The sequence below is a fragment of the Pristiophorus japonicus genome, chromosome 7 (genome assembly GCF_044704955.1).
Source record: "Pristiophorus japonicus isolate sPriJap1 chromosome 7, sPriJap1.hap1, whole genome shotgun sequence".
In the NCBI taxonomy this organism is placed as follows: Eukaryota; Metazoa; Chordata; class Chondrichthyes; family Pristiophoridae; genus Pristiophorus; species Pristiophorus japonicus.
In genome coordinates this window covers 100223542-100250017 of record NC_091983.1, presented here as the reverse complement: position 1 = coordinate 100250017, position 26476 = coordinate 100223542, and the positions used below count along the sequence as shown (strand labels likewise).

Sequence of the window (26476 nt, the reverse complement as noted above, 5' to 3'; positions counted from 1 at the left end):
AACAGGTTACTACTCTTAAACACAAATATTTTTTAATGCAAGGGAAAAAAAATGATGTTCTAATATGCAATGTCCTAGGGGGAGTGTTTGCTAGTACTGTTGGGGAGGGGTTAAACTAAAATGGCAGGGGAATGGGAGACAGAGGGAAGTAAAATGGGGGCAGAAGCAAAAGATAGAAAGTAAAAGAAAAGTAAAAGTGGAGGGCAGAGAAACCCAAGGCAAAAATCAAAAAGGACCACATTACAGCAAAAGTCTAAAGGGACAAAGTGTATTGAAAAGACAAATCTGAAGGCTCTCTTCCTCAATGTGAGGAGTATTTGTAATAAGGTGGAAGAATTAACTGCACAGGCAGCTATTAACGAATATGATATAATTAGGATTACGGAGACATGGCTCCAGGGTGACCAAGGCTGGGGACTCAACATCCAGGGGTATTCAACATTCAGGAAGGATAGACAGAAAGGAAAAAGGAGGTGGGGTAGCATTGCTGGTTAAAGATGAAATTAACGCAATAGTAAGGAAGGACATTAGATTGGATGATGTGGAATCTGTATGGATAGAGCTGCGGAATACCAAAGGGCAGAAAACGCTAGTGGGAGTTGTGTACAGACCACAAATCAGTAGTAGTGAAGTTGGGGACAGCATCAAACAAGAAATTAGGGATGCGTGCAATAAAGGTACAACAGTTATCATGGCCGATTTTAATCTACATATAGATTGGGCTAACCAAACTTGTAGCAATGCGGTGGAGGAGGATTTCCTGGAGTGTATTAGGGATGGTTTGAGAGACCAATATGTTGAGGAACCAACTAAAGGGCTGGTCATCCTAGACTGGGTGATGTGCAATGAGAAAGGACTAATTAGCAATCTTGTGCGAGGGCTCTTGGGGAAGAGTGACCATAATATGGTAGAATTCTTTATTAAGGTGGTGAGCGACACAGTTAATTCAGAGACTAGGGTCCTGAACTTAAGGAAAGGTAACTTCGATGGTATGAGACATGAATTGGCTAGAATAGGCTGACGAACGATACTTAAAGGGTTGACGGTGGATAAGCAATGCCAAACATATAAAGATCACTTGGATGAACTTCAACAATTGTACATCGCTGTCTGGAGTAAAAATAAAATGGGGAAAGTGGCTCAACCATGGCTAACAAGGGAAATTAGGGATAGTGTTAAATCCAAGGAAGAGACAAATAAATTGGCCAGAAAAAGCAGAAAGTCTGAGGACTGAGAGAAATTCAGAATTCAGCAGAGGATGACAAAGGGTTTAATTATGAAGGGGAGAATAGAGTATGAGAGGAAGCTTGCCGGGAACATAAAAACTGACTGCAAAAGCTTCTATAGATATGCAGAGAGAAAAAGATTAGTGAAGACAAATGTAGGTCCCTTGCAGTCAGAATCAGGTGAATTTATAATGGGGAACAAAGAAATGGCAGACCAATTGAACAAATACTTTGGTTCTGTCTTCATGAAGGAAGACACAAATAACCTTCTGGAAATACTAGGGGACCCGGGGTCTCGCAAGAAGGAGGAACTGAAGGAAATCCTTATTAGTCAGGAAATTGATGGGATTGAAGGCCCAGGACCTGATAGTACTCTGGGGTGCAGACTTAAAGAAGTGGCCCTAGAAATAGCGGATGCATTGGTGATCATTTTCCAACAGTCTATTGACTCTGGGTCAGTTCCTATGGACTGGAGGGTAGCTAATGTATCACCATTTTTTTTTTAAAAAGGAGGGAGAGAGAAAGTGGGGAATTATAGACCGGTTAGCCTGACATTAGTGGGGAAAATGTTGGAATCAAGTATTAAAGATGAAATAGCAGCGCATTTGGAAAGCAGTGACAGGATCGGTCCAAGTCAGCATGGATTCATGAAAGGGAAATCATGCTCAACAAATCTTCTAGAATTTGAGAATGTAACTAGTAGAGTGGACAAGGGAGAACCAGTGGATGTGGTGTATTTGGACTTTCAAAAGGCTTTTGACAAGGTCCCACACAAGAGATTGGTGTGCAAAATTAAAGCACATGGTATTGGGGGTAATGTATTAACTTGGATAGAGAACTGGTTGGCAGACAGGAAGCAGAGTGTCAGGATAAACAGGTCCTTTTCAGAATGACAGGCAGTGACTAATGGGGTGCTGCAGGGCTCAGTGCTGGGACCCCAGCTCTTTACAATATACATTAATGATTTAGATGAAGGAATGGAGTAATATCTCCAAGTTTGCAGATGACACTAAACTGGGTGGCGATGTGAGCTGTGAGGAGGACACTAAAAGGCTGCAGGTGACTTGGACAGGTTAAGTGAGTGGGCACATACATGGCAGATGCAGTATAATGTGGATAAATGTGAGGTTATCCACTTTGGTGGTAAAAACACGAAGGCAGAATATTACCTGAATGGCAGGTACAACGAGACCTGGGTGTCATGGGTCATCAGTCATTGAAAGTTGGTATGCAAGCACAGCAGGCGGTGAAGGCAGCAAATGGTACGTTGGCCTTCAGAGCTGGGGGATTTGAGTGTAGGAGCAGGGAGGTCTTACTGCAGTTGTACAGGGCCTTGGTGAGACCTCACCTTGAATATTGTGTACAGTTTTGGTCTCTTCATCTGAGGAGGGATGTTCTTGCTATTGAGGGAGCGCAGCGAAGGTTCACCAGACTGATTGCAGGGATGGCTGGACTGACATATGAAAAGAGACTGGATCAACTGGGCCTTTGTACATTGGAGTTTAGAAGGATGAGAGGAGATCTCATAGAAACATGTAAGATTCTGATGGGACTGGACGCTTTACAGCCTTCCAGACATCTTCGAGTGCAACAATTTGAGATCGCAGTCTCTGCTCTCATTTTTTCAGATCGGTGCTAGTAATGGTGCTGCTGTTGCAATTTATAGCTCCTCTTGACCCATCTTTTGTTTCTTTATTGTCCCATTACCACCTATTGCCTTTCAATCACTCGTGCCCTCCATCCTATCACAGCCCTTCCCTCTTCCCTTTCCCCTGGCTTTGTACTTGCTTGGAACCTGTTACATCTCAAGATTTACCATTCTGACTCACTGACATCGACCTGAAGCGTTGGTTCTGTTTCTCTCTCCACAGATGCTGCTGGAGCTGCTGCGAATTTCCAGCATTTTTTGTTTTTCTTTCAGATTTCCAGCATCCACAATATTTTGCTTATGTATAATCATCTCTAATCTGGTATCTTGGTGCATAATCTCTCTCATTTTGCTGTAGCTACCATTTGAGAGTCATGCAGTTGCTCGCGAGTAATGAACAATTTACAAACAGTAAATGTCATGCATGTTGTAAAAAAAAATGCATTGTGTGCATGACAATTAATATATCAAGCCGTTCAGACGGGATTTTCAGTGTATACTTCTGAACCCTTTGAGTTATTGGTTTCTTACACAGAAGTATATATTCTATATACATTGCATTATTGATTTGAGAACATGGCTTTGAGAATCCTTTATTCATTCGCAGAGCAGTTAATTTGCTTCAACGAAAGTGAGAAAGATAGTTTAAAGCCTATAAATGACAAACTTACACATTCACTTTGCTTAAAAACATTGAGATGGAGCATACAATAAAGGGAATACAGTTTGTTTAAAAGATAAATTTTACATTTTTAGCTGGGTTGAGTACAACTTAATATAAGATGTTACTGGTTTTCTGCTTGGCTGGCTTATCCCCTTATCGTTTAAGAAACTGTCTATTTCTGTTTTAAATGTATTCAATGTCCCAGCTTCCACAGCTCTCTGGGGCAGCGAATTCCACAGATTCGCAACCCTCTGAGAAGTTGTTTCTCCTCATCTCTGTTTTGGATGGGTGGCCCCTTGTTCTAGGATCATGCCCTCTTGGTCTGGTCTCCCCCATCAGTGGAAAATCCTCTCTGCATCCATCTTGTCAAGCCCCCTCATAATCTTACACGTTTCGATAAGATCACCTCTCATTCTTCTGAACTCCAATGAGTAGAGGCCCAACCTATTCAACCTTTCCTCATGTCAACCCCCTCATCTCCAGAAGCAACCTTGTGAACCTTCTCTGAACTGCCTCCAAAGCAAGTAAATCCTTTCGTAAATATGGAAACCAAAACTGCACGCAGTATTCCAAGTGTGACCTCACCAATACCCTGTATAGCTGTAGTAAGACTTCCCTGCTTTTATACTTCAACCCCTTTGCAATAAAGGCCAAGATTCCATTGGACTTCCTGATCACTTGCTGTACCTGCATACTATCCTTTTGTGTTTCATGCACAAGTACCCCTAGGTCCCACTGTACTGCAGCACTTTGCAATCTTTCTCTATTTAAATAACTTGCTCTTTGATTTTTTTTTTCTGCCAAACTGCCACACTCTGCCAAATTTATGCCCACTTAGCCTTTATGTCCTTTTGCAGATTTTTTTCTGTCCTCACACATTGCTTTTCCTCCCATCTTTGTATTGTCAGAAAACTTGGCTACATTCCACTCAGCCCCTTCTTCCAAATCGTTAATATAGATTGTAAATAGTTGGGGTCCCAGCACTGATCCCTGTGGCACCCCACTCGTTACTGGTTGCCAACCAGAGAATGAACCATTTATCCTGACTCTCTGTTTTCTGTCCGTTAGCCAATCCTCTATCCATGCTACTATATTACCCCCAACTCTGAACTTTTATCTTGTGCAGTAACCTTTTATGTGGCATCTTGTCAAATGCTTTCTGGAAGTCCAAATACACCACATCCACTGGTTCCCTTTATCCATCCTGTTTGTTACATCTTGAAAGAATTCCAGCAAATTTGTCAAACATGACTTCCCCTTCATAAATCCATGCTGACTCTGCCTGACCGAATTTTGCTTTTCAAATGTCCTGCTACTGCTTCTTTAATAATGAACTCCAACATTTTCCCAACCACAGATGTTAGGCTAACTGGTCTATAGTTTCCTGCTTTTTGTCTGCCTCCTTTTTTAAATAGGGGCATTACATTTGCAGTTTTCTAATCTGCTGGGATTTCCCCAGAATCCAGGGAACTTTGGTAAATTACAACCAATGCATCCACAATGCCTGCCGCTATTTCTCAAGACCCTAGGATGCAAGCCATCAGGTCCAGAGGATTTATCTGCCTTTAGTCCCATTATCTTACTGAGTACCACCTCCTCAGCGATTGTGATTGTGGGAAGTTCCTCCCCCATTACAGCCTCTTGACTGTCCACTGTTGGAATATTGTTAGTGTCCTCTAACGTAAAGACAGATACAAAATATTTGTTCAGAGTTTCTGCCATCTCCATATAAGATTCTGACGGGACTGGACAGGTTAGATGCGGGGAGAATATTCCCGATGTTAGGAGGTCCGGAACCAGGGACATGGTCTTGGGATAGGGGGTAGGCCATTTGGGACTGAGATGAGGAGAAACTTCTTCACTCAGAGTTGTTGACCTGTGGAATTCCCTGCCACAGAGAGTTGTTGATACCAGTTCAGTGGATATATTCGAGAGTTAGATATGGCCCTTGCAGCTAAAGGGATCAAGGGGTATGGATAGAAAGCAGGAAAGGGGTACAGAGGGAATGATCAGCCATGATCTTATTGAATGGTGGTGTAGGCTCGAATGGCCTGCTCGTGCACCTATTTTCTATGTTTCCCGATTGCACTGGTTCATGGAAGATTTTACAATTGTGATTATGTAAGTGAGTTTGAAGGGAAATTTGAACCATTAACTTACTTTGGAAAACCAGCACAATTTCAAGTGCAATTTGCACCCAGATTACCGATTGCACTAAAAGTGGAAACACTGCCCCAGGGTGCTAATATCAGATAAGTGTATTTCATTCCTAGCACAAAATTCTTCTTTTCATTTAAATGAGCATACAATTGCACCAAAAATCAGGAGGAGAAAAAAAATAGCAATCGTTAAAAGCTTCTGCAAAGAATAATAATAATTTGCTCAAAACTGTGATTTAAATAAGTTGTCCTTTTAAATTATTCTGGCAATAAGGATTTTCTGTGGGGAGGGAAATGGCAATGAGCAGAGGTTTCTTCACATGAAGGGAGAATAATTGGACACAGTGCATCACCTTGGGCCACTCTTGGACACTTCCCAGCAGCTAGCAGTCTTATTAGCTGGGAGCACTAACCCACTCGGCTTCTTGGTTGGCTAATGGGGGTTTAACCAAAACAGGTTGGCTACTGGCAGTTTATCAAAAAAGGACATGAAAAATACATTTAAATTTGTGCAACTTGTTCGGAGGGCTCAATGAGCAGGTGCATCATCAATTCCGATAATCATTTTGGCCAGGAAAATTCCAGGATTGATCTTTGGTTTGTGCCAAATTGTCTGATCTTAGCTTGGGGTAATAGTAGGAATGAATACTATAAATTGATGGCCAAATCACTAACTTGAGTGCAGTTTTAACTTTACACAATCAGTCAAGAGTATATTTTCCAATCTGCACTGTTTAGCACAAATACTTAAAATAGCTCAAAATTCGGTTCCAGCATGTTAATAGGTGTTTTCACCAAAACAATTGGAAAATTATTAAATTGATATGGCATTCTAAAAATAACAGCCTTCAATGTTAAAAGTTTACAAACAGCAGGAAAATTCACAGAAGTGGAACGTGATTACTTTAATAAGAATCTAACAAAATGGGTCTCTGGAAAAAAAGAAAAAGGTCAGCAGATTAATGTAAAGTTACAATAAAGAAAACACCACTTGTTAATCATATCTCCCTTGTTTATTTTTCAACATTAGCAGTCACATAATAACAAAGTCAAGAGATAAATGAGAATAATATTTCATGGCCCGAGAGCTAGTAATGCTGACCCTGGACTTGTATTTCCAGCAGCTAACACATACAAGGGGCTTGATAATACTGAAAGACAAAACATTCTCTATGAAAGAGAATTTGGGGAAAAAAAACAGCAATTAAAGTTAGCTTCTGTAGAGCCACCTAAGAACCAGAGTCTCTGTCACAGGTGGGACCGATAGTCATTGAAGGAAGGGGTGGGTGGGACTGGTTTGTCGCAAGCTCTTTCCACTGCCTGCGCTTCATTTCTGCATGCTCTTGGCGATGAGACTCGAGGAGCTCAGCGCCCTCCCGGCTGCACTTCCTCTACTCAGGGCATTCTTTGGCCAGGGACTCCCAGGTGTCAGTGGGGATGTTGCACTCAGGGAAGCCATGAGGGTATCCTTGTGAAGTTTCCGCTGCCCACCTCTGGCTCGTTTGTCGAAGGAGTTCCGAGTAGAGTGCTTGCTTTGGGAGTCTCGTGTCTGGCATGCGAACTATGTCGCCTGCCCAGTGGAGCTGATCAAGTGTTGTCAGTGCTTCACTGCTGGGGATGTTGGCCTGGTCGAGGATGTTAACATTGGCGCGTCTGTCCTCCCAGGGGATTTGTGGGATCTTGGAGACCTCGTTGGTGGTATTTCTCCAGCGACTTGGTGTCTACTGTACATGGTCTATGTTTCTGAGCCACACAGGGGAGGGAGGGTATTACTACAGCCCTGTAGACCATGAGCTTGGTGACAGTTTTGAGGGCCTGGTCTTCAAACACTTCTCAGGTGGCCGAAGGCTGGACTGGTGCACTGGAGGCAGTGTTAGATCTCATCATCAATGCCTGCTCTTGTTGATAGGAGGCTCCAGAGATAAGGGAAGTGGTCCACATTGTCCAGGGCCATGGCGTGGATCTTGATGACTGGGGGTGGGGGGGGGCGCGGGGTGCAGCAAGGACAGGCTGGTGGAGGACCTTTGTTTTACTGATGTTTAGCGCAAGGTCTATGCTTTCGTACAGCTCAGTAAATACATCGACTATGTCCTGGAGTTCAGCCTTTATGTGCACAGATGCAGGTGTCGTCTGCGTACTGTAGCTCGACGAAAGGGGTTGGGGTATTCTTGGACCTGGCCTGGAGACTGCGAAGCTTGAACAGGTTTCCACTGGTTCTGTAGTTTCGTTCCACTCCAGCGGGGAGCTTGTTGGCTGAGCTGGATCATGGCAGCGAGGAAGATGGAGAAGGAGGTTGGGGCGATGACGCAGCCCTGCTTGACCCTAATCTGGATACGGATTGGGTCTGTGATGGATCTGTTGGTAAGGATCATGGCCTGCATGTCATTGTGGAGCAGGCGGAGGATGGTGACGTACTTTTGGGGGGGCATCCGAAACGGAAGAGGACGCTCCATAGACCCTCGCAGTTGACAGTGTCAAAGGCCTTTGTAAGGTCGAAGGAGGATATCTATAAAGGGCTGGTGCTGTTCCCTGCATTTTTCCTGCAGCTGTAAAAATTATGTCCGTTGTGCCCTGTAGGAGACGAAATCCACAGATTCCGGGAGGAGCTCCTCGGCCACAGGGAGAAGACAGTTGAGGAGGACTCTAGCGACGACTTTCCCAGTGGCTGATAGCAGGGAGATTCCTCTGTAGTTGCCGCAGTCAGACTTTAAAGATGGTCACGATCACTGCATCATTTTCAAACCAAAGAACCAATAAATATCATTGTACTTATTTTGTACCTATTTCGGGTGTGGAAGATAAACAACTGCCACTATTAACTTGAGCAAAAGAACACGAGTTCCAGAATGTTAGTGGGTGAAAATCATTTGAATACACCAGGTGCAAAATTATTAAAAAGGAACAGAATCCATGGACATTTTCTTTGTGATAACAGCAATATTCAACACAAAGCTTGAATGCAGAAATCTTTGACTTAATCTTTTTTCCTACTTGTATGCACACTGGGATGAGGAACTATCTAAGCAGAATTGCGTTATAATAACAGCATTCCATGTTGTAAAATTGGTTTTATTTGACTGAATCCATTTATAATCTATGACAGTAATGCAAATAAAGTTGTCTGGTCCTTTGAATCAATTTTATTTTTCTATTTCAACCCAGTTTGATGCAACATAAATTAGTGAATATGCTACATTTTTCTTCAGTAAATCATCTTATTTGTAAATAAATTTAGACAGTACTTTAACCTGTAAAGTGGTGTAATGTTCTCATTTACTAAATTGAAAGATGTAAGGGGCATCCTCCCTCAATAAGTAATGTACTTTGATTGGGATTAATTGTTAGACTGGAACTACGTTAACACCGAACAAAAAAAATGCAGGTTTATGTTTGTAGGAAACTCTGCTTACAAAAAGAATTAAGCTGTTTGCATAGAGAGAGATTAGAAAGCTCAAAGAATAAAAGTCACTGATATTCTTTCCATAATGACACCTTAATGTATAAATAAGTCCAGACATTGCATTTAAAATAATCTTCACTTCTGCAGCCTATTTTTCCCCCTGCAATTTTCTGCCTATTCTCACATCCTTTTCCTAAAGATACTGCTCCTTCCTCTGCCACTGGCAGCTGTCAACTCTCACCCAAGTGATCATTCTTCAAATCTAAGCCAAAACATGGAATTTGGCAGACTTCTTGACTATGATGTGAAGATAGAGAGAGGTGGAGCACCACAGCTGAGCCTAGTACAGTTTACTTTCCAATTAATAATCTGGAGTGGGGCCCCTGCCTGATTTAGTTTTCTTCCCAGCCTAGGGGTGCTGAGGCCAGTTAGCTTTCCCTACCACTGCCCTAACCAAAAACAGTTTATTCATGAAAACAATTTGGGGAGTATGGCAAATTGTGATGATTGCAGAAAAAAAAAAACAGGTAAGCTAGAAGGATGGGCAGATGTAACAAAAAAAAAAGTGAAATAATACATCCTGGAAAGGCAATATGCCTTAAATGCTAAGATTTTAAATGGAAGAGGGGAACAAAATTGGCAGGGCAACTTGATAAGACCATAAAAAGACAAACTGTCTTTTATCTAAAGGCATAAAATACAAAAGCAGGAAGGTAATGGTGAACACATGAAGATCTCAGTTGAGCTACAGTGGGACTACTGTACAAGATATAAAAGCAATAGAAAATGTAGTAATTCATTAGGATGTTACCAGGGATGAGGGGATTATGGTTATAAAAAGAAACTTGAGAAGTTAGGACTTTTTTCACTCGAACTGAGCAAGTTAAAAAGGTGACCTGATAGAGATCTGAAATTATTAAGGTTATGGTAAGGTAACTGGTTAGCAAGATACATAAAAAGTGCTAATTTAGAATGATCACAAAATATTTTTATGGAGGGCGATTAGAATGTGGAACTCACAGCAACAAATTGCTGGTGAAGGTAGAGTCCACAAGTTTTTAAAAAAAGGGAACTAGATAGTTGCTTGAAAAAGAGGAATGTTAATGGTTGTAGAGAGTAAGAAGATGAGTGGGATCGACTCGGTGAAAAACAAGCCACAGACTCAGATTAATTCACCGTGATTTTTAAAAATTCATATAGAAAACAAAAAATGCGTCAGTATTTACAGTTCTGGCATATTGATGATCCAAAAAGAATCCAACTCCATCTTGACTACAAATAGTAATAGAGTATTAAGCAGTCCCTCAGAGGATGACTCACTTCCACATCAAAAAAGGATGCGTCACAGGTGTTTCAATGAGGGAACCTGACATTCCAAGTCCCAAACTACATATTGAAGGTGGCAGATGCCTGTGCCTGGATTCTTTTAACTTGGGGTTGCCGTTGCACACCAGCCACCACACTGACTTGACAGAGTTAGGTCTTGATCCAGTGGCAAGGGTTAACCAAGACGACTGGAGACCACTAAATCGTGTTTATTCTGTTAGTTGGCATTTTTTTTTCCTGATGTTAATAACCCTTTAACTAGGCTGAAGTTCAATATTTTGACATTTGATGTTTCCAAGTTGAGGCTAATTGATGTCCTGTTAGACTTCTCCATTTTTGATCGGGGTGGAGGAGCGGAGAGAGATCGGGGCCCAGAAGAGGCGAGGGCCCAGGGGCAGCACACGAGCCAGCCCACACTGCGATCTATGGAGTATGTGCGCGCACTAGGTCAGTGCAGCAGAGCTTGGCCACAAATGGCATATTACTCACTAGCAGCATATGTACCAGCTTGCTGATAATGTGTGGTGATGTCAGAATGTCTACTTGTTTTTTTTAAAAAAATACATGCAAAAGCAACTCCAATTAAAAAGGTAAAATATAGCTTCAATATATCATGTAAAACCTGCTGAGGCTGATAGGGTCCAAATAATACAGCAAGATCAAAATTAGCCAACAATTTCACTGCAACTGTGGGTTGGTCCAAATTCTGGGAGCAGATAACCCACCAGAAATCCACATTGGTTCCTATCCTGGCAATTTGAAAGCATTTTTTAACCATCGGTTAACCATATGCGCAGAACACTCCATTTCCAATTGACAGCATAATTTAGAACATTAGAGGATTCCACAACCTCATTCATGAGTGAAGATGCTCCTCTGCTGCACTCAGCTGGATGTACTATTACACTGCAACCTACTCTGGAGCCTGCTAACCCAAGCACCTGTACAATTCCCATCACATCAACTCCAAGTTTACCACATTTTGAAATAAAAACATTATAGTTTTTGGCATAATGCAAAAAGCACAAAAGAATACTTACAAATGCTTCCAAAACATACAGCTGCTAAAGTCCTTCAAGATATCTGCCCTGAGGTTCCATATCTCCTACCGCAACTTTGATGAGCATGCAACAGAACCTCAGAATAAATAGCAAAAATGGATTTTTAACACTTTTCCAGGGCTTCCGCCGATCTCAACAGTCATAACAGGAATTTAGGACAACCCTCGTGAAAATTCCAGACCATTAATACTGTGGACCTGCTCGTCAATATGCAGCATAACTAGTCAGGTAGTTGACAATTTGTTGGAAATAACTTATTTCCTGAATTAATTTTCTCCTTTCCTGAAGGCATGGATTCGAGTGGAGTACTTATCCACAGACAATGTTGTGCTACCTCACCGAAGTACCCAATCATAGGAGCCTCAACAGTCAGTGCTGGCAGGCTGGCTATTCACCCATGCAATGCATCAGAGCAAAACATAACCTTATCCTCAGCCAACATCCTCGCAGGCATTTTCCAATCTCGATCACTGGATAGTAACCAGGATCCTAAGCACCGAGGCAAATGAGTCCTATTAGCTGCTCTAGTTAAGATCAGTTAATTCAATGCAGACCAGCAATTAAGCCCATGTCACCCATATGATATTGGGGTTATCATTGTGTTGACTAGGACCAACACCTATAGCACTGAATTCGCAGTCAGTAGGCTCAAGAGTATGCCGTCAAACTCTTTAAAATTGACTGAAAGTTCGGGATTTCCGCATGGGCTTCACTGCACATTTAACTTATCCATTGAAATCAACGTGCTGGCGAAAGGTTGGCTAATTGCCCACCTACTGTGCATCAATTACCCTGAACATTTTACGCTGGTACAAACAGGTGCAGGAGCCTGTTGCACAGCCCAAGGGTTGGGTGGCTGGGGGTGGGGTGAGAAAATTGTATTGATTTTGAGCTAGGTTTATGCTACAGCCCATAAAAAAAACATCTTAGAGTTTTATGGTTTTAAGAACACGTTCAGTAAAATAAAATCAAGACTTTTCAGTGTTTGATCGAATTCTATTAATGTTCAAATCTTGGTTTATTATTAAACCATTAAATACTATTGCAATGATCGTAATTTAATAAAATAGCATTTCTGTCTGCTAAATTATTTAAAATGAGTTGTGGGCAAACCAGCAATCTCCTGTTTCCTGATTGGCTAAGAGCCAGAAAGTGAACAGCACCGTCGCACACTGGCATACAGACAACTGGGTGGCTCGGATTCATGGGCATCGATGCTGCGCACAATTCTGCAGCACTTGGAAGCACGTTTTTACTTGGGGCTTTGCACGAGGCAAGTGCGGATTCTGTTTGAATGCCGGCGGCGTACTCCATAGCTACGCTGCCGACCGCAAATTCAAGGCTGATGTATTGCTGTAAAACATTCTAGGATAGTCAGAATAACTGCTCTATCATAACTTCCTCACCTGCAAGAGGATTAACTGCTGGGTCCCATTTAACTCCTTTCCTCGTCAGCTTCAATTCAGTGCCACAATGTAAACTTTGGACAAGTGCAATAAAAGGCCATGTGAAACCTGAGAAACAAAAGAGAATTATCGCAGAGCTGTCACATAGCAGTGACAAGAAAGGGTATAAAGGAAAGGTCTACACCTATACGGAGAGTGTTAAGTATGGAAGAACTCCACAAGACTGAGTACTGAGAGCTAAAACTGATGTGACCTTAAAAGCCTCTAATACAACTCGAGTGCCTAAGCAGCATGGCAGACAATCTTTTATACTCCCTTGCACGAGGCATGGTGACCCTTGGGCCTCCAACAGTTACGCCCTCTGGTGGCAAGTCTTATCAGTTGCAATGTTTACATACATAACAGCAAGCTTTGCTGAACCCTTCACCGAATAATCCTCAGTTAGCATAGTTCCCAGAACACGGATTATCACTGCGTCCTGGTGGCAAGGTTGTTCCATTAGTGGGAATGTAGTGAGATATCCTCTTGCTATGGTCATGTTGCTACTTTGCTGGTATAGTTGAAAGTCTGTTAAAGATTAAATTGATTTCTGAAATATACATTTGTAGTCCTGCCTGATTCAACAGCTTTGTACCCAAAATAGATTAGTGAGTGCAGCAGTTGGTTAACAAAATCTAGATTAGAAATTAAGGGAAGTTAGACCAGGGTAGATTTTTTTTTTTTTAAATTAAAAAGGAATGTCGAACTAGAAATACAATTTTTGTCTTAAGTTTATGTCTGCAGGTCAATAATCTCCCCTGGCAATACACCTAGGGAGTCAAGACCAACGAATTCACACCAAGCAGGCTGCTATGAAAATAATATTATTGTTATCAAAGAGGGCTGCACATACAAGCCTATCTTGAATGGTAGCTGAAAGATTGTGATTTAAAAAATGCTAATACTGTCTTATATTAGATCACTTCAGGAGTCACATGCAACCTGTAAAAACAGCTCCAGTTATGACCAAAATGGTTTTAATTTGGTGTATTTTGGTAGCAGTGCTTTTAAAACTCAGTTACGGTACAGTGTTTACCAACCAAAGTCATGCACTTAGTCTATTCTAATACAAATCAAGCTTTATTGTGGTTTCCCAGGTAATAGAATTGAAAGCTTTTTGAATGGTTCCATATGTATCTGACTGATAGCTCTTCTAAATTGGAGTGGCATAACAATAAAAAGTTAGGATACTTCATGTTATATATGTGGACTTGTATTTACTCTGTACAGCCACCAGAGGGCTCATTCCCCAGAGATCTCAATCCCTTGGGAGTACAGGTATTTAAGGAAGCTTCACAGGTTGGAGAGGCACTCTGGAGACTGGCAATAAAAGACCAAGGTCACACTTTACTTTGAGCTCAGTGTTCAGTTTGACTTTCTCCATACACAACAACTGGCGATGAGACACAGATAGCGAACCCAAAGATGCAGAGAACAGTGGGCATCCTGGAGAAATTTTCAGAGGGAGATGATTGGAAAATTTTGAGGAGTGACTCGACCAATACTTCATGGCCAATGAGCTAAATGGGGAAGAGAGTGCTGCCAAACGTAGAGCGATCCTCCTCACCGTCTGTGGGGCATCAACATATGGCCTCATGAAGAATCTGCTCACTCCAGCGAAATCGTACGATGTGTGCGCACACTGGTCAGAGAACATTTGAACCCAAAGGAAAGCATTCTGATGGCGAGGTACCGATTCTACACCTACAAAAAGGTCTGATGGCCAGGAAGTGGCGAGTTATGTCGCTGAGCTGAGATGCCTTGCAGGACATTGCGAATTAAGGACATTTGGAGCACATGCTCAGAGACTTTTTCGTACTTGGCATTGGCCACAAAACCATACTTCACAAGCTTTTGACTGTCGAGACCTCAACCTTGAGTAAGGCCATAGCGATAGCCCAGGCATTCATTGCCACCAGTGACAATAACTAAGCAAATCTCTCAGCATACAAGTATTGCTACAAGTACGGTGAACAAAAGTGATGTTGTATTAGTCGTAACGTACAGGGCAGGTCACACATACCTGCAGCTGCATGTCCGCAGATGTCTAAGTCCACCATCAAGGGTGATGAATGCAAGGCCATTAACACCTTGGCGGCGATCATCGTTTCCATTCATGCCAATTCAAAAGGATACGTTTGCAAGGACTGCGGAACAATGGGACACCTCCAACGAGCGTACAGGCGAGCTGCTAAGCCTGTTAAACCTGCAAACCACATGTTGCAGAGGAAGACAGATCCACAGAGGTTCACTACAAACCAGAGCCTCAGATAGAGGAGGCAGAGGTACATGGGGTGCACACATTCACCACGAATTGTCTCCTGGTATCAATGGAGCTGGACACAGGCGTGAGTCAGTCCATCATGGGCAAAAAGAGTTTTGAAAGGTTGTGGTACAACAAGGCCTCAAGGCCAGTCTTAACTCCAGCTCGCACGAGACTAAGAACTTACACTAAAGAACTGATTCCTGTAATCAGCAGTGCTACCGTAAAGGTCTCCTACGATGGATGGTACCGGGCGATGGTCCCACGCTGTTCGGCAGGAGCTGGCTAGGAAAGATACGCTGGAACTGGAACGACGTCCGAGCGCCATCGTCCGCTGCCGACACTTCGTGTGCCCAAGTCTTAAGCAAATTTCCTTCACTGTTCAAACCAGGCATCAGGAAATTCCAAAGGAGCAAAAGTGCAGATCCACCTAATTCTGGGGCGCAACCCATCCATCACAAGGCGAGAGCAGTACTGTACATGATGAAAGGGTAAAGATCGAGCTAGACCGGCTGCAACAAGAGAGCATTATTTCACTGATAGAGTTCAGTGAGTGGGCCAGTTCTATTGTCCGTCCTCAAGGGAGATGGCACCGTCAGTTACTTTGTAATCGCCACAGATTCTATCAATCGTTTCTCCCTGCAGGACCAATACCCACTACCAAAAGCCGATGACCTCTTTGCAACACTGGCAGGAGGAAAGACGTTCATGAAGCTGGATCAGACTTCAGCCTACATGATGCAGGAACTGGAGGAATCATCGAAGACCCTCACCTGCTTCAACACGCACAAAGGTCTTTTTGTTTATAACAGATGCTCATTTGGAATCCGATCAGCGGTGGCGATATTCCAGAGAAACATGGAAAGTTTACTGAAGTCGATCCCGCACACCGTGGTCTTCCGATTGTGACCAAGTTGTTGTCCTGGAACACAGTCGAGCACCTGCAGAAGGTCCTAAGTTGACTCAACCGCGTGGGGTTCAGGTTAAAACGCTCGGTGCGTTTTCCTTGTGCCTGAAGTGGAGATCCTGGGAAGGAGGATTGCGGCGGACGGCATCAGGCCCACCAACATGAAGACGGAGGCAATCGAGAATGCACCAAGGCCACAGAACGTGATGGAGCTGCTGTTGTTTCTGGGACTCTTGAACTACTTTGGTAACTCCTTACCGGGTCTCAGCACCCTGCTAGAACCACTACATGTCTTACTACAAAAAAGGGGGCGAATGGGTTTGGGGCAAAAGCCAAGAAAGTGCCTTTGTAAAAGCGAGAAAATTGCTTGTGTTGTATGATCCATGCAAGTGTTTGGTACTAGCATGTGATGCATCATATGGCGTCGGGTGTGTATTGCAACAAGCCAATGATTTCGGGAAACTGCAACTGGTTGCTTATGCATCCAGGAGTCTAAGGCCAAGAGAGCCTACAGCATGATTGAAAAAGCATTAGCGTGTGTCTATGGGGTAAAGAAAATGCATCAATACCCATTTGGGCTAAAATTTGAATTGGAAACTGACCATAAGCCACTTATATCCCCGTTTTCCTAAGAGTAACAGGATAAATACCAACGCATTGGCCCGCATCCAGAGATGGGCACGCACGTTGTCCGCATACAACTGCGCCATCCGCCACAGGCCAGGCACAGAAAACTGCGCCGATGCTCTCAGTAGGCTGCCATTGCCCACCATGGGGGTGGAAATGGCACAGCCCACAGATCTAGCCATAATTATGGAAGCACTTGAGCAATCACCCGTCACTGCCCAGCAGATCAAAACCTGGACAAGCCAGGACCCCTTATCTCGAGTCAAAAGTTGTGTGCTTCACGAGAGCTGGTCCAGTGTCAATGCAGCGAGAGATAAAGACGTTCCAGTGGCACAAAGATGAAATGTCTATACAGGCAGACTGCCTTCTGTGGGGCAATCGAGTAGTGGTCCCCAAGGGCAGAGACACCTTCATCAATGACCTCCACAGTACCCACCTAGGCATCATAATGATGAAAGAGATAGCCAGATCGCATGTGTGGTGGTCCGGGAATCAATGCGGACTTAGTCCTGCATTCACAGATGTAATACATGCTCACAGTTAAGCAATGTACCCAGGGAGGCGCTGCAAAGTTTATGGTCTTGGCCCTCCAAACCGTGGTTTAGGGTACACATCGACTATGCAGACCTGTTCTTGGATAAAATGTTCCTTGTGGTTAAAGACGCGTACTCCAAGTGGATTGAATGTGAGATAATGTTGGCTAGCACGTCCGCTGCCACCACTGAAAGCCTGCGGGCCATGTTTGCCACACACGGCTTACCCGATGTCCTGGTGAGCGACAACGGGCCATGTTTTACCAGTGCTGAGTTCAAAGAATTCATGACCGTAATGGGATCAAACAGGTCACATCTGCCCCGTTTAAATCAGCGTCCAATGGTCAGGCAGAGAGAGAAGTGCAAACCATCAAGCAAGGCTTGAAGAGGGTAACTGAAGTCTCACTGCAGACTCGCCTATCCAGAGTCCTGCTTAGCTACCGCACGAGACCACACTCACTGGGATCCCACCTGAACTGCTCATTAAAATAGCAAAGACGACAAGGCTCTCGTTAGTTCACCCTGATCTACATGAACAGGTAGAGAGCAGGCGGCTTCAACAAAGTGCATTCCATGATAGCGCAAATGTGTCATGCGAGATTGAAGTCAATGATCCTGTATTTGTATTAAATTATGGACAAGGTCCCAAGTGGCTTCCCGGCACCGTCGTGGCCAAAGAGGGAAGCAAGGTGTTTCGGGTCAAACTTTCAAATGGACTCATTCACCGGAAACACTTGGACTAAATCAAACTCCGATTCACAGACTATCCTGAGCAACCTACCTTGGACCCTACCTTTTTTAATCCCCACCACACACACCAGTGGCAACGGACACCACAGTTGACCACAAAACAAAACCCATCATCCACAGCAGCCCTGCAGCACCCAACACACCAGGCAGCCCAGCAAGGGCCCAACAAATGATTCAACACCAGCTTTCACACCGAGACGATCAACCAGGGCAGGAGCCCCAGATCGACTCGCATTGTAAATAGTTACACTATTGACTTTGGGGGGGGGGGGGGGGGGGGGAAGAATGTTGTTATACATGTGGACTGTATTTACTCTGTACAGCTACCAGGAGGGCTCATTCCCCAGAGTGCCAAGGGATCCCATAATCCCTTGGGAGCACAGGTATTTAAGAAGGTGTCACAGGTTGGAGAGGCACTCTGGAGACCTGCAATAAAAGACTAAGGTCACACTTTACTTTGAGCTCAGTCTGACTCTTTCTCCATACACAACACTTCAGTTAACTCTCTTCCAGAATAAGAGCATTTTGTTACATATGGGTTAGTTGGAGTTGGCAGCTTCTGGAACAAGTTACTTGCAAAATCTCAAAAAAATGGTTTGCATTTATATCATGCCTTTCATGACCTCAGGACATCCCACTGTGAGCAGCGAATACAATATACTAACTTGAAAGTACAAGTAAATTGCTGTTTCATCTGGAAGGAGTGTTTGGGGCCCTGGACCGTGGGGAAGAGGTGAAAGGGCAGGTGTTGCATCTCCTGCACTTGCATAGGAAGTGCTGTGGGATGGAGAGATTTAACAATGGACTAGGGTGTCAGAGAGAACAGTCCCTTTGGAATGCTGAAAGTGGAAGATGTGTTTGGTGGTGACAGAAATGGCGAAGGATGATCAGTTGAATGTGGAGGCTGGTGGGGTGCAAGCTGAAGACAAGGCAAACCCTATTATGGGTCTGGGACGGAGGGGAAGAGGCGAGAGCAGAAGTTCGGAGAATGGGAGGGACATAGTTGAAGGATGGTATATCGCACACAATGAAAGTGGCATCATCAGAACAGATGTGACGGAGACAGAAAAACTAGGTGAATAGAAGAGTCCTTACAGGAAGTGTAATAAAAGGTAACTGTAGCAGTCAGTGGACTTATAGATATTGGTTGGCAGCCTATTGCCAGAAAAGAAAATATAGTCAAGGAAGGGAAGAGTTGGAGATGGACCACATGAAGGCGAGGGAGGGGTAGTTTATGACATTTTCTAGTTTGGGCAAAGAGCAGGAAGCAGCACAGATAGTCATCAATGTACCAGACCAAAAAAAAATGGTGAGGGAGGGGACCAGAGTAGGACTGGAACAAAGAATATTGCATACATCCCATGAAAAGGCAGACAGAGCTAGGACCCATATGGATTCCTATAGCAACACCTTTTATTTGGAGGAAATGAGGATTCAAAGGAGAAGTTATTCAATGCAAGAACAAGTTCAGCCAGGTGGAGGAGGATGGAGTCTGGTTGCAGTTATTTCCTGTGGATGTCTGAGATTCTAAATTGTTTTTAAATGTTTAATATACAATTCTAGTATGAAAGTGGACGTCACTGTACATGTACTTGATTTAATAGAACCGTTTCATCTCAAATTGTTTGTAGTAACAATGTGAAATTCATCAGAATATCTGAACTGACAAATGTAAAGCAATTACAGCAAAAACATACCAAAAAATGGCCCCATGCATAAATGAGCTTGCACATCAACATACTGCAGTTTCTCTGGCTTGTCCCATCCATTAATACTTTATCTTTTTAAAATTGAAATTTAAAAAAAATTGTAGGGCTGGATTTTAGGCTCCTGTTTTTGGGGCGATAATGGCAGCGGGGCAGGAAAGTTAGCTGCTGGGAATAGTTTGCATCTTAGTTAAGTTTGGGCATCTGGGCCCCGAGTCAGGGAACTCAATGCTAAGGAAGGCGTTTTACACCTCTTGGCACTAGGATGGGAAACTCCCGAGCTGAACAGCCAGCCAGGGACTGTTCCGGGGGGCGGGGGGGCAGGACAAATGCTAAAAAAACCCACAAACATTCCCAAAACATTGCCCACGCCACTGCAACACATCACAAAAAATTAAAAACAATCGCACTTACTTTTGGAGTACATTACCTTCCTTCCCGCCGCCGGGATCGTTGGACTGCTCTGATTTCCCAGGTGGTCATTGTGGGCGCACTCAGGCAGACGGATTGGGTAAGACTCAAAAACTCACGCTGATGTCGCAACCAGCGGCGTTGCACACCGGGCACAGCTCTTCCGGGCTCTCCTGCTCAGCACTACCGCAAACCCAACTAGAGGATTGCTGTGGGGTGCTGGATACCTCACCGCCGCCTTTCACGCCACTCCAGGGCAAAACCCGGAGTGCAAAGGACGGGAAAATCCAGCCCCCAAAAAATAGTATAGATACGAGCACTGAGGTTATGAAAAGGTACATGGAATAATGTAACAATGTGGATGTTAAAAACAGAACTTTATCAATAGATAAAACATGCAAGCAGAAACAATTCACTACACAGGAATACTGCAAAGATGCAAAGTCTCCTTTATTAAACAGACTGGACATAAATAGACCCCAAAATAAATACGCATTTGACCTAGTCTGGAATATTACAGCTTTGCTATGTGTGCTGAAAACAGTTAGAGTCCCATGGTCAGGAAATCTTACCAGAATTATTTTTTTTGCAAAACATAGCCAAGTTTTGTATTAAGCAAATAATGGCTACTGCAGGCAGATTTGCAGGGAATAAAATTCTAATTTTTGCATTAAGACACATTAGTATGCATCACTGACCAATTAACTGTTCCACATGTTCCAGTGCGAAGTGTACTGCTGTCCAAAAACATCCTGCAGCAAGGATAAATTCAGTTCTGTTGCAATGCCTTTTAAAGGGCAACAGGAAGCATTATTCTCACTGGAAATGTGCTGCATTACTGTACTGTCCCAGAACCAGACCACAATTAAACTATAATACTGCTAATTTTGGTTTAAAGAGAAAAAAATACATCAGCAACTTCCAAAAATTCTTGACCTCATTTTGCCAGTCACCATTAATTACGCCTCTACCATCCTGAAATTAATTGCTGTTCCATTTCTAACTGGGAAAATTACTTGTAAAATGGCCCTTTGCAACATGGAGCAGGTGATTTAAAAATGATTTTTTATTTAAGATATTGGCTTTCATTTATCCTTTCTCACCTGATCGCAGGAGGATCAAGATAGCAAGAGCAAATGATTCTCATCATTTTTGTTGGAAAACCATATCTGACAGCTATTTACCAGAGTCTATGACAAAGGCTTCACCAGACTGTCAGGAAAACAGATGCTGTACTACAGATATACAGTACAACTGACATGAGTGACTGCAGTAAACCAGTGTTCAGTGTGCTTTGCCGTGGATGCAAACCTGGGTTGGAATCATAGCCTTTATTTTGAACTTCTGGGCTGCGTCAGATGACCTAGTTGACAGTATGAGAATAGGTGAAGTATTTGACCAATGGAACAAGCAGCAGATTGCATTTTAGTTGATCAGTAGCACAGAGGTTTGAAGATGGCCAGTCACTCATCCTCTCTGCCAGAATTCACAGTCTACAGCTTGAAAAAAAACAAAAGGGTAAAGTTTCACAAAACATGCATGGGTCCTTTAGTGCCATAACAAACTTGAAATTGAATTGCTTTTGCAGGTATTCTACACAAGATGTAAATTATTAACACAAGAAAACACATTTCTTGTGCATAAGCTAAGTGGGCAAATTTCTGAACAGGATGGAGACAAAATATAAGGATAACTTCAGTCAAATGTGTGGTAACAAAACAAACAGCTAAAAAGGTATCGTCTCAATGACAAGTGATTGTAGATGTAGAAAACATAGATTTCTAACATTCATACCCAGAGTGGGCAATTTATGCAACTTGATTACCCCCCTTATATACCTGAATATCCCAACATATCTACTTGTAGCTGAAATCTTTCACTAATAGTTATACTTTCCCTGCCTCCTTCCTAATATTTAATAGAAGGCGATCACTGCAATGACATCATACACACTCATCCACTTTCTTAGGCAAGAAAAACAGAAAATGCTGGAAGTCTCAGCAGGTCAGGCAGCATCTGTAGAGAGAAAAGCAGAGTTAACGTTTCAGGTCGACGACCCTTCGTCAGACCAGTTCTGCCGAAGGGGTGTCGACCTGAAACGTTAACTCTGCTTTTCTCTCCACAGATGCTGCCTGACCCGCTGAGATTTCCAGCATTTTCTGTTTTTATTCCAGATTCCAGCATCCGCAGTTTTTTGCTTTTATATCACTTTCTTAGGTACATACAATTAATTTCTAGCATCCAGACTGAGAAACCCACCATGTAGTTTGCCAGTACAATGTCATTGGCATTCAACTCAAGTTAACATTAAGTAATGACACACTAAATAGAAAATAGGATTGTGACTTTGAAAGGGACAGTGCAGTGGATTTAACACATATTATTATAGTATAATATTGCAGTTAGGTTTACAACCCAAGCATAAAATCAAAGCACTTAAAGTATTGCTACCAAGTTACTTCATGTCAAAATAGGAGATATTGAAGCATCTGCAATACAAATCAACCCCAAATAAAAACTTAAGTGGCTCCAAGGACATTATACTGGCAGTACTAGTAAATCCCATGAGTTCAGGTTGATCTTGAGGTTTTCTTGTTTTCAAATGCTACGCATATTAATTTCACACTTGCTACCCACTTCACATTGTCACATACAAATACAATACAGTACATGTATTGGTATAAAATGTTGAATGATAATAAATACAAATTTATAGACAATTTAAAAAGGGGTTGGTTTAAATCAAGTCTATATACAGCATCCAAAAGGGACCACTGTCCAAGTTTTGAAGTTACATTTAGCTGTAGTTTCATGACGATTTGTTTTAGACGACAGTCAAGGCAGGATATTACAGCGAAAAACTGCAATTGGATGGGGCATGATTGAATAATCCTTACTTTTAATTAGCATTTAGAATTTTAAAAATATTTGCATTGGGTGTGCAGAAATAGACAGGACAGTTTAAAAAGTAGCAATATACAGACACACCATTATGGTGCACCCTATTGTTCATTTCACTAGAACATTAACCCTTTGTTTCAAACTCTACACGTTTAACTGATATGATGCTTTCCCTTATTTGAAAGTGGAAGCAGACTATAGACAATGCAGGGATAATAGCAAACAAACATTTGCAGGAATTCTTAAAGCATTTAGCTGACAGCAGAACACACCAAGTCTGCAACAGGGCTCTCTTCTCAAATAAAATGCCCCAACGTTTGAGTTAATTATCTTGATCACGATCTTTAGTTATTTGCATTGCAACTATATTGCAGCTCAATTTAATTTTTCCACAATGGTACACCAGCTCTTCTGCACCTCCTAGAGAAATAGGTACATTGCCTACTTTGGTCTCATTCAGGCAATGTTAGTTACATTTTAATTTGCAGCCATCAAGATTCACAAGTATTTGAAGTGTGCAGTATTATTTGCTAGCACCAGTGCTACAAACACACCATAGAGCAGAAATGGGACACACAAACTAAAGTTTCTTGGAGCTACGGGCTGAAATGAGAGATCTGTCCAGAAGTGAATTAAATCATCCCTGACATCACAGTATACTGCAATATGTGCAGTTGGGATACAAAACCATGTGATGTGACAAGGAAGGTCTTGCCCACTACTGGAACAATTAAGCCGAACAGCTATTTGCTTTGTTACAAAAGGTTTGAGTACAAATATGCAGTATTTTCTACATTAAAAAAGTTATTGTATGGCCTGATTTCTTCATGTTCTTCATTTTGTAGAAATGCTTTAACAATCCATTTAAATATTCACATTGTAGTAAACTTCATTTAGGAACACATCTGTTTAAGTCTGAAGGCTATTAATAGATGCAAATGTTTGTTTCAAGATGAATCATGATCCATACTGCAACCAAGGGCCTCAATATCATGGCTGATATCGGAGATCATTCTGTCCCACTCATCACCTTCAGAAGGCACCGATTGATCATCGGAGCCTGCAGTTGCTCCATTGCCATTCGTAGTTGAATTGGATGCATTACTCAAAGTCCTTCTGTATCGGCCAAAACTGTCCGTTATAATGCCCCTTCCATCTTTGACACCAATGGTTTCGAGGAAGTTTTCAAAATGTAAGCTGTCTTTTTCTGGAATGAAAGGTCGGAGTCCTAGGAGACAAAATGGCATGACAGTTTAATTGCGAACATATAGAAGCAAAACTCTGCTAATAGAACTGATAATGAAAAACACTGGTATACAGAGTATTTCACAACCCATTGCATTGCTGTTTGAAGCTACTCAAATTATGCTGCAAAAATACCGGCCTAGATTTATGCAAATTAGAGCGTTCACAATGGAATGTGGTTTAAACTTTGTGGAATGTTGTAGAAACCAGATCAGTAATACTTCCACCCACTGCCCCATGCATAGCCACTTGCCTTGCTGTTCCAGGACCACGCCAAGCAAGCTATTATAGTGCAGGGGTGGACCCGTGGCTCCTTTTGATTTTCCATCCAAACTTTTGGGGAAGCCTCTGGTCTCGACTTGGTGCTTTCCCACAGTAACCAAGACTTAATAGTCTATGAGAAGTCAACCTTCTGTCGGCTCTGGCTTGGCAGTATATAATAATGCTGTAATTTTCCATCACCATAACCTCGACAGAATTCTGAAACTTTAAAATGGTCTCAAATAGAACCCAAGAGAATCCTTATCCAACCACCAAATAAAATATAGTAGCTCTACAAAGAAAATCTGAAGTTCATTAACATGACATTTTCAAATCAATGACAAGGGGCCTGTTAAGATCCAGGAACATAAACATTGGGCTAGAAATTCGGCGATTTCACGACCGGGTTTTTGGTGTTATTTCACCTTTTTTGGCGAAAACCCAGTCGACGGAAAATTCGGAGATGTTTTGCAGTGGCCGTTTTCAAATACCGCTGGAGAGAGGACCACCGTCATGCAAGACTTGAAATAGCGCTTTTGCCAAAAATTTGTGCGAAAAAGACCGCCAGGGAAAAAGCTACATTGCAGCGCTAAGTATGAATACCTGCAAAAAAGATAAGTTCAAGTTTTTATTTTTAAATTCTTGTGCAGAAATTCGAGATAAGTGTCTTGTAAATGTTTAGTGACTTTGTTTGTTTTTTCCAATTTATTTATTTAAATTTGTGTGTGTTGTTTTACCGCCCTCCCCAAGCCCAATTCGCAGCGCTATCGGCCTCGGACTAAAGTCGAAGAGGATCGCGGTTTGCGCCGCGAACCCTCGTGCAATGCCGATTTTTGCCGCTGCGCAAATTAAATCTTGAATTTAAGGTCTCAAGAGATTGTGTTGCGTTGATGGTAATTTTGGCAGAAAAATACATCAAAACCGAATTTCTAGCCCATCATATTGCCTCAAAACAAAAGATTAAGATCTTTCAATGGTAATAAGAGTTGAACAGTCTTTACAGGCTTGTTTCATGAACTTCAATATTGAGTGCACACTTTTGGAATTTTTATTTGAGAAGACATTGAAAGCCATAAAGTGTAACTAAATGCGCTAACCCCACAAAGAAAGAATGAATGATGGAAAGGGAGCAAAGCACAAACTAAAAAGAAATAAGGCCAACACAAATGGCCAGAGATCAGTTGAAGTCAGAGCAGAAAGATAAATAACTATTAAACACAGGAATAAACAACAAAATTAAACTGTTGGTACAGAAATGTATCTAAAAAATGGATGAACTGGAGGCAATAATCTCTTGGGAGGATCCAGAATAGTAGGGATGACAAACATGGTTACATAGAGAACAGGATTGGCAACTAAGTATTGCTGGATATAACATTTAGGAAGGACAGGAAGGAAGGAGGGAGTAAGTGTACGCGTTAAAGATAACAATGACAGTAGAAAAAAAACACAACTAGCAAGGTAGATACAGAATCCATATGGATTGAGTTAATAAAGGGATCCATTACCCTAATAGGGATATACTATAGACCACCAAATAGTGAAGAGTTGGAGGAATAACTATGTAGGCAAATCTACGAGATGAACAACAGACAAATAATCGTGGGAAATTTCAACAACCCCCAAAATAAACTGGCAGGAAGAAGTAGTGAAAGGAGAAAAAGGAATCGAGTTTTTAATGTACACAGGACTCCTTTGTTACTCCGTAAGCAAGAAGTCAAACAAGAAGAAAAAAAATCATTGCTGGATCTTAGTGATCACAACATAGCAAGGTTCAAGATTAGGACTGAGAGTGACAAGTAGAAGACAGACTAAGGTAACAGAGATTGGAAAAAAGAAAATTATGAGGAAATGAGGGTGGAAGGTAACTGGGAAAAATCTTGGACAGACAACAGTGGGAAATCTTAAAGAAAAAAGAGTAATCAAGAGTTCAAGAAATGTAT

The 26476-nt window shown here is 42.3% G+C and overlaps 1 protein-coding gene across 4 annotated transcripts in view; it reads right to left on the bottom strand.

Moving 5' to 3' along the window:
- Nucleotides 1-20552: 20552 nt before the first annotated feature.
- Nucleotides 20553-26476, bottom strand: part of ccm2 (CCM2 scaffold protein) — a 115519-nt gene continuing 109595 nt past the window's right edge. For 3 of the 4 annotated variants that reach the window (XM_070885174.1, XM_070885178.1, XM_070885176.1), the window contains one exon: nucleotides 22262-24255. In XM_070885174.1, coding sequence (XP_070741275.1) covers nucleotides 23975-24255 — 281 coding nt within the window. In that variant the 3' untranslated portion in view covers nucleotides 22262-23974. Of the gene's footprint in view, nucleotides 21626-22261; nucleotides 24256-26476 lie in introns of those variants that run through there. The other variant, XM_070885175.1, reaches the window with a different exon arrangement.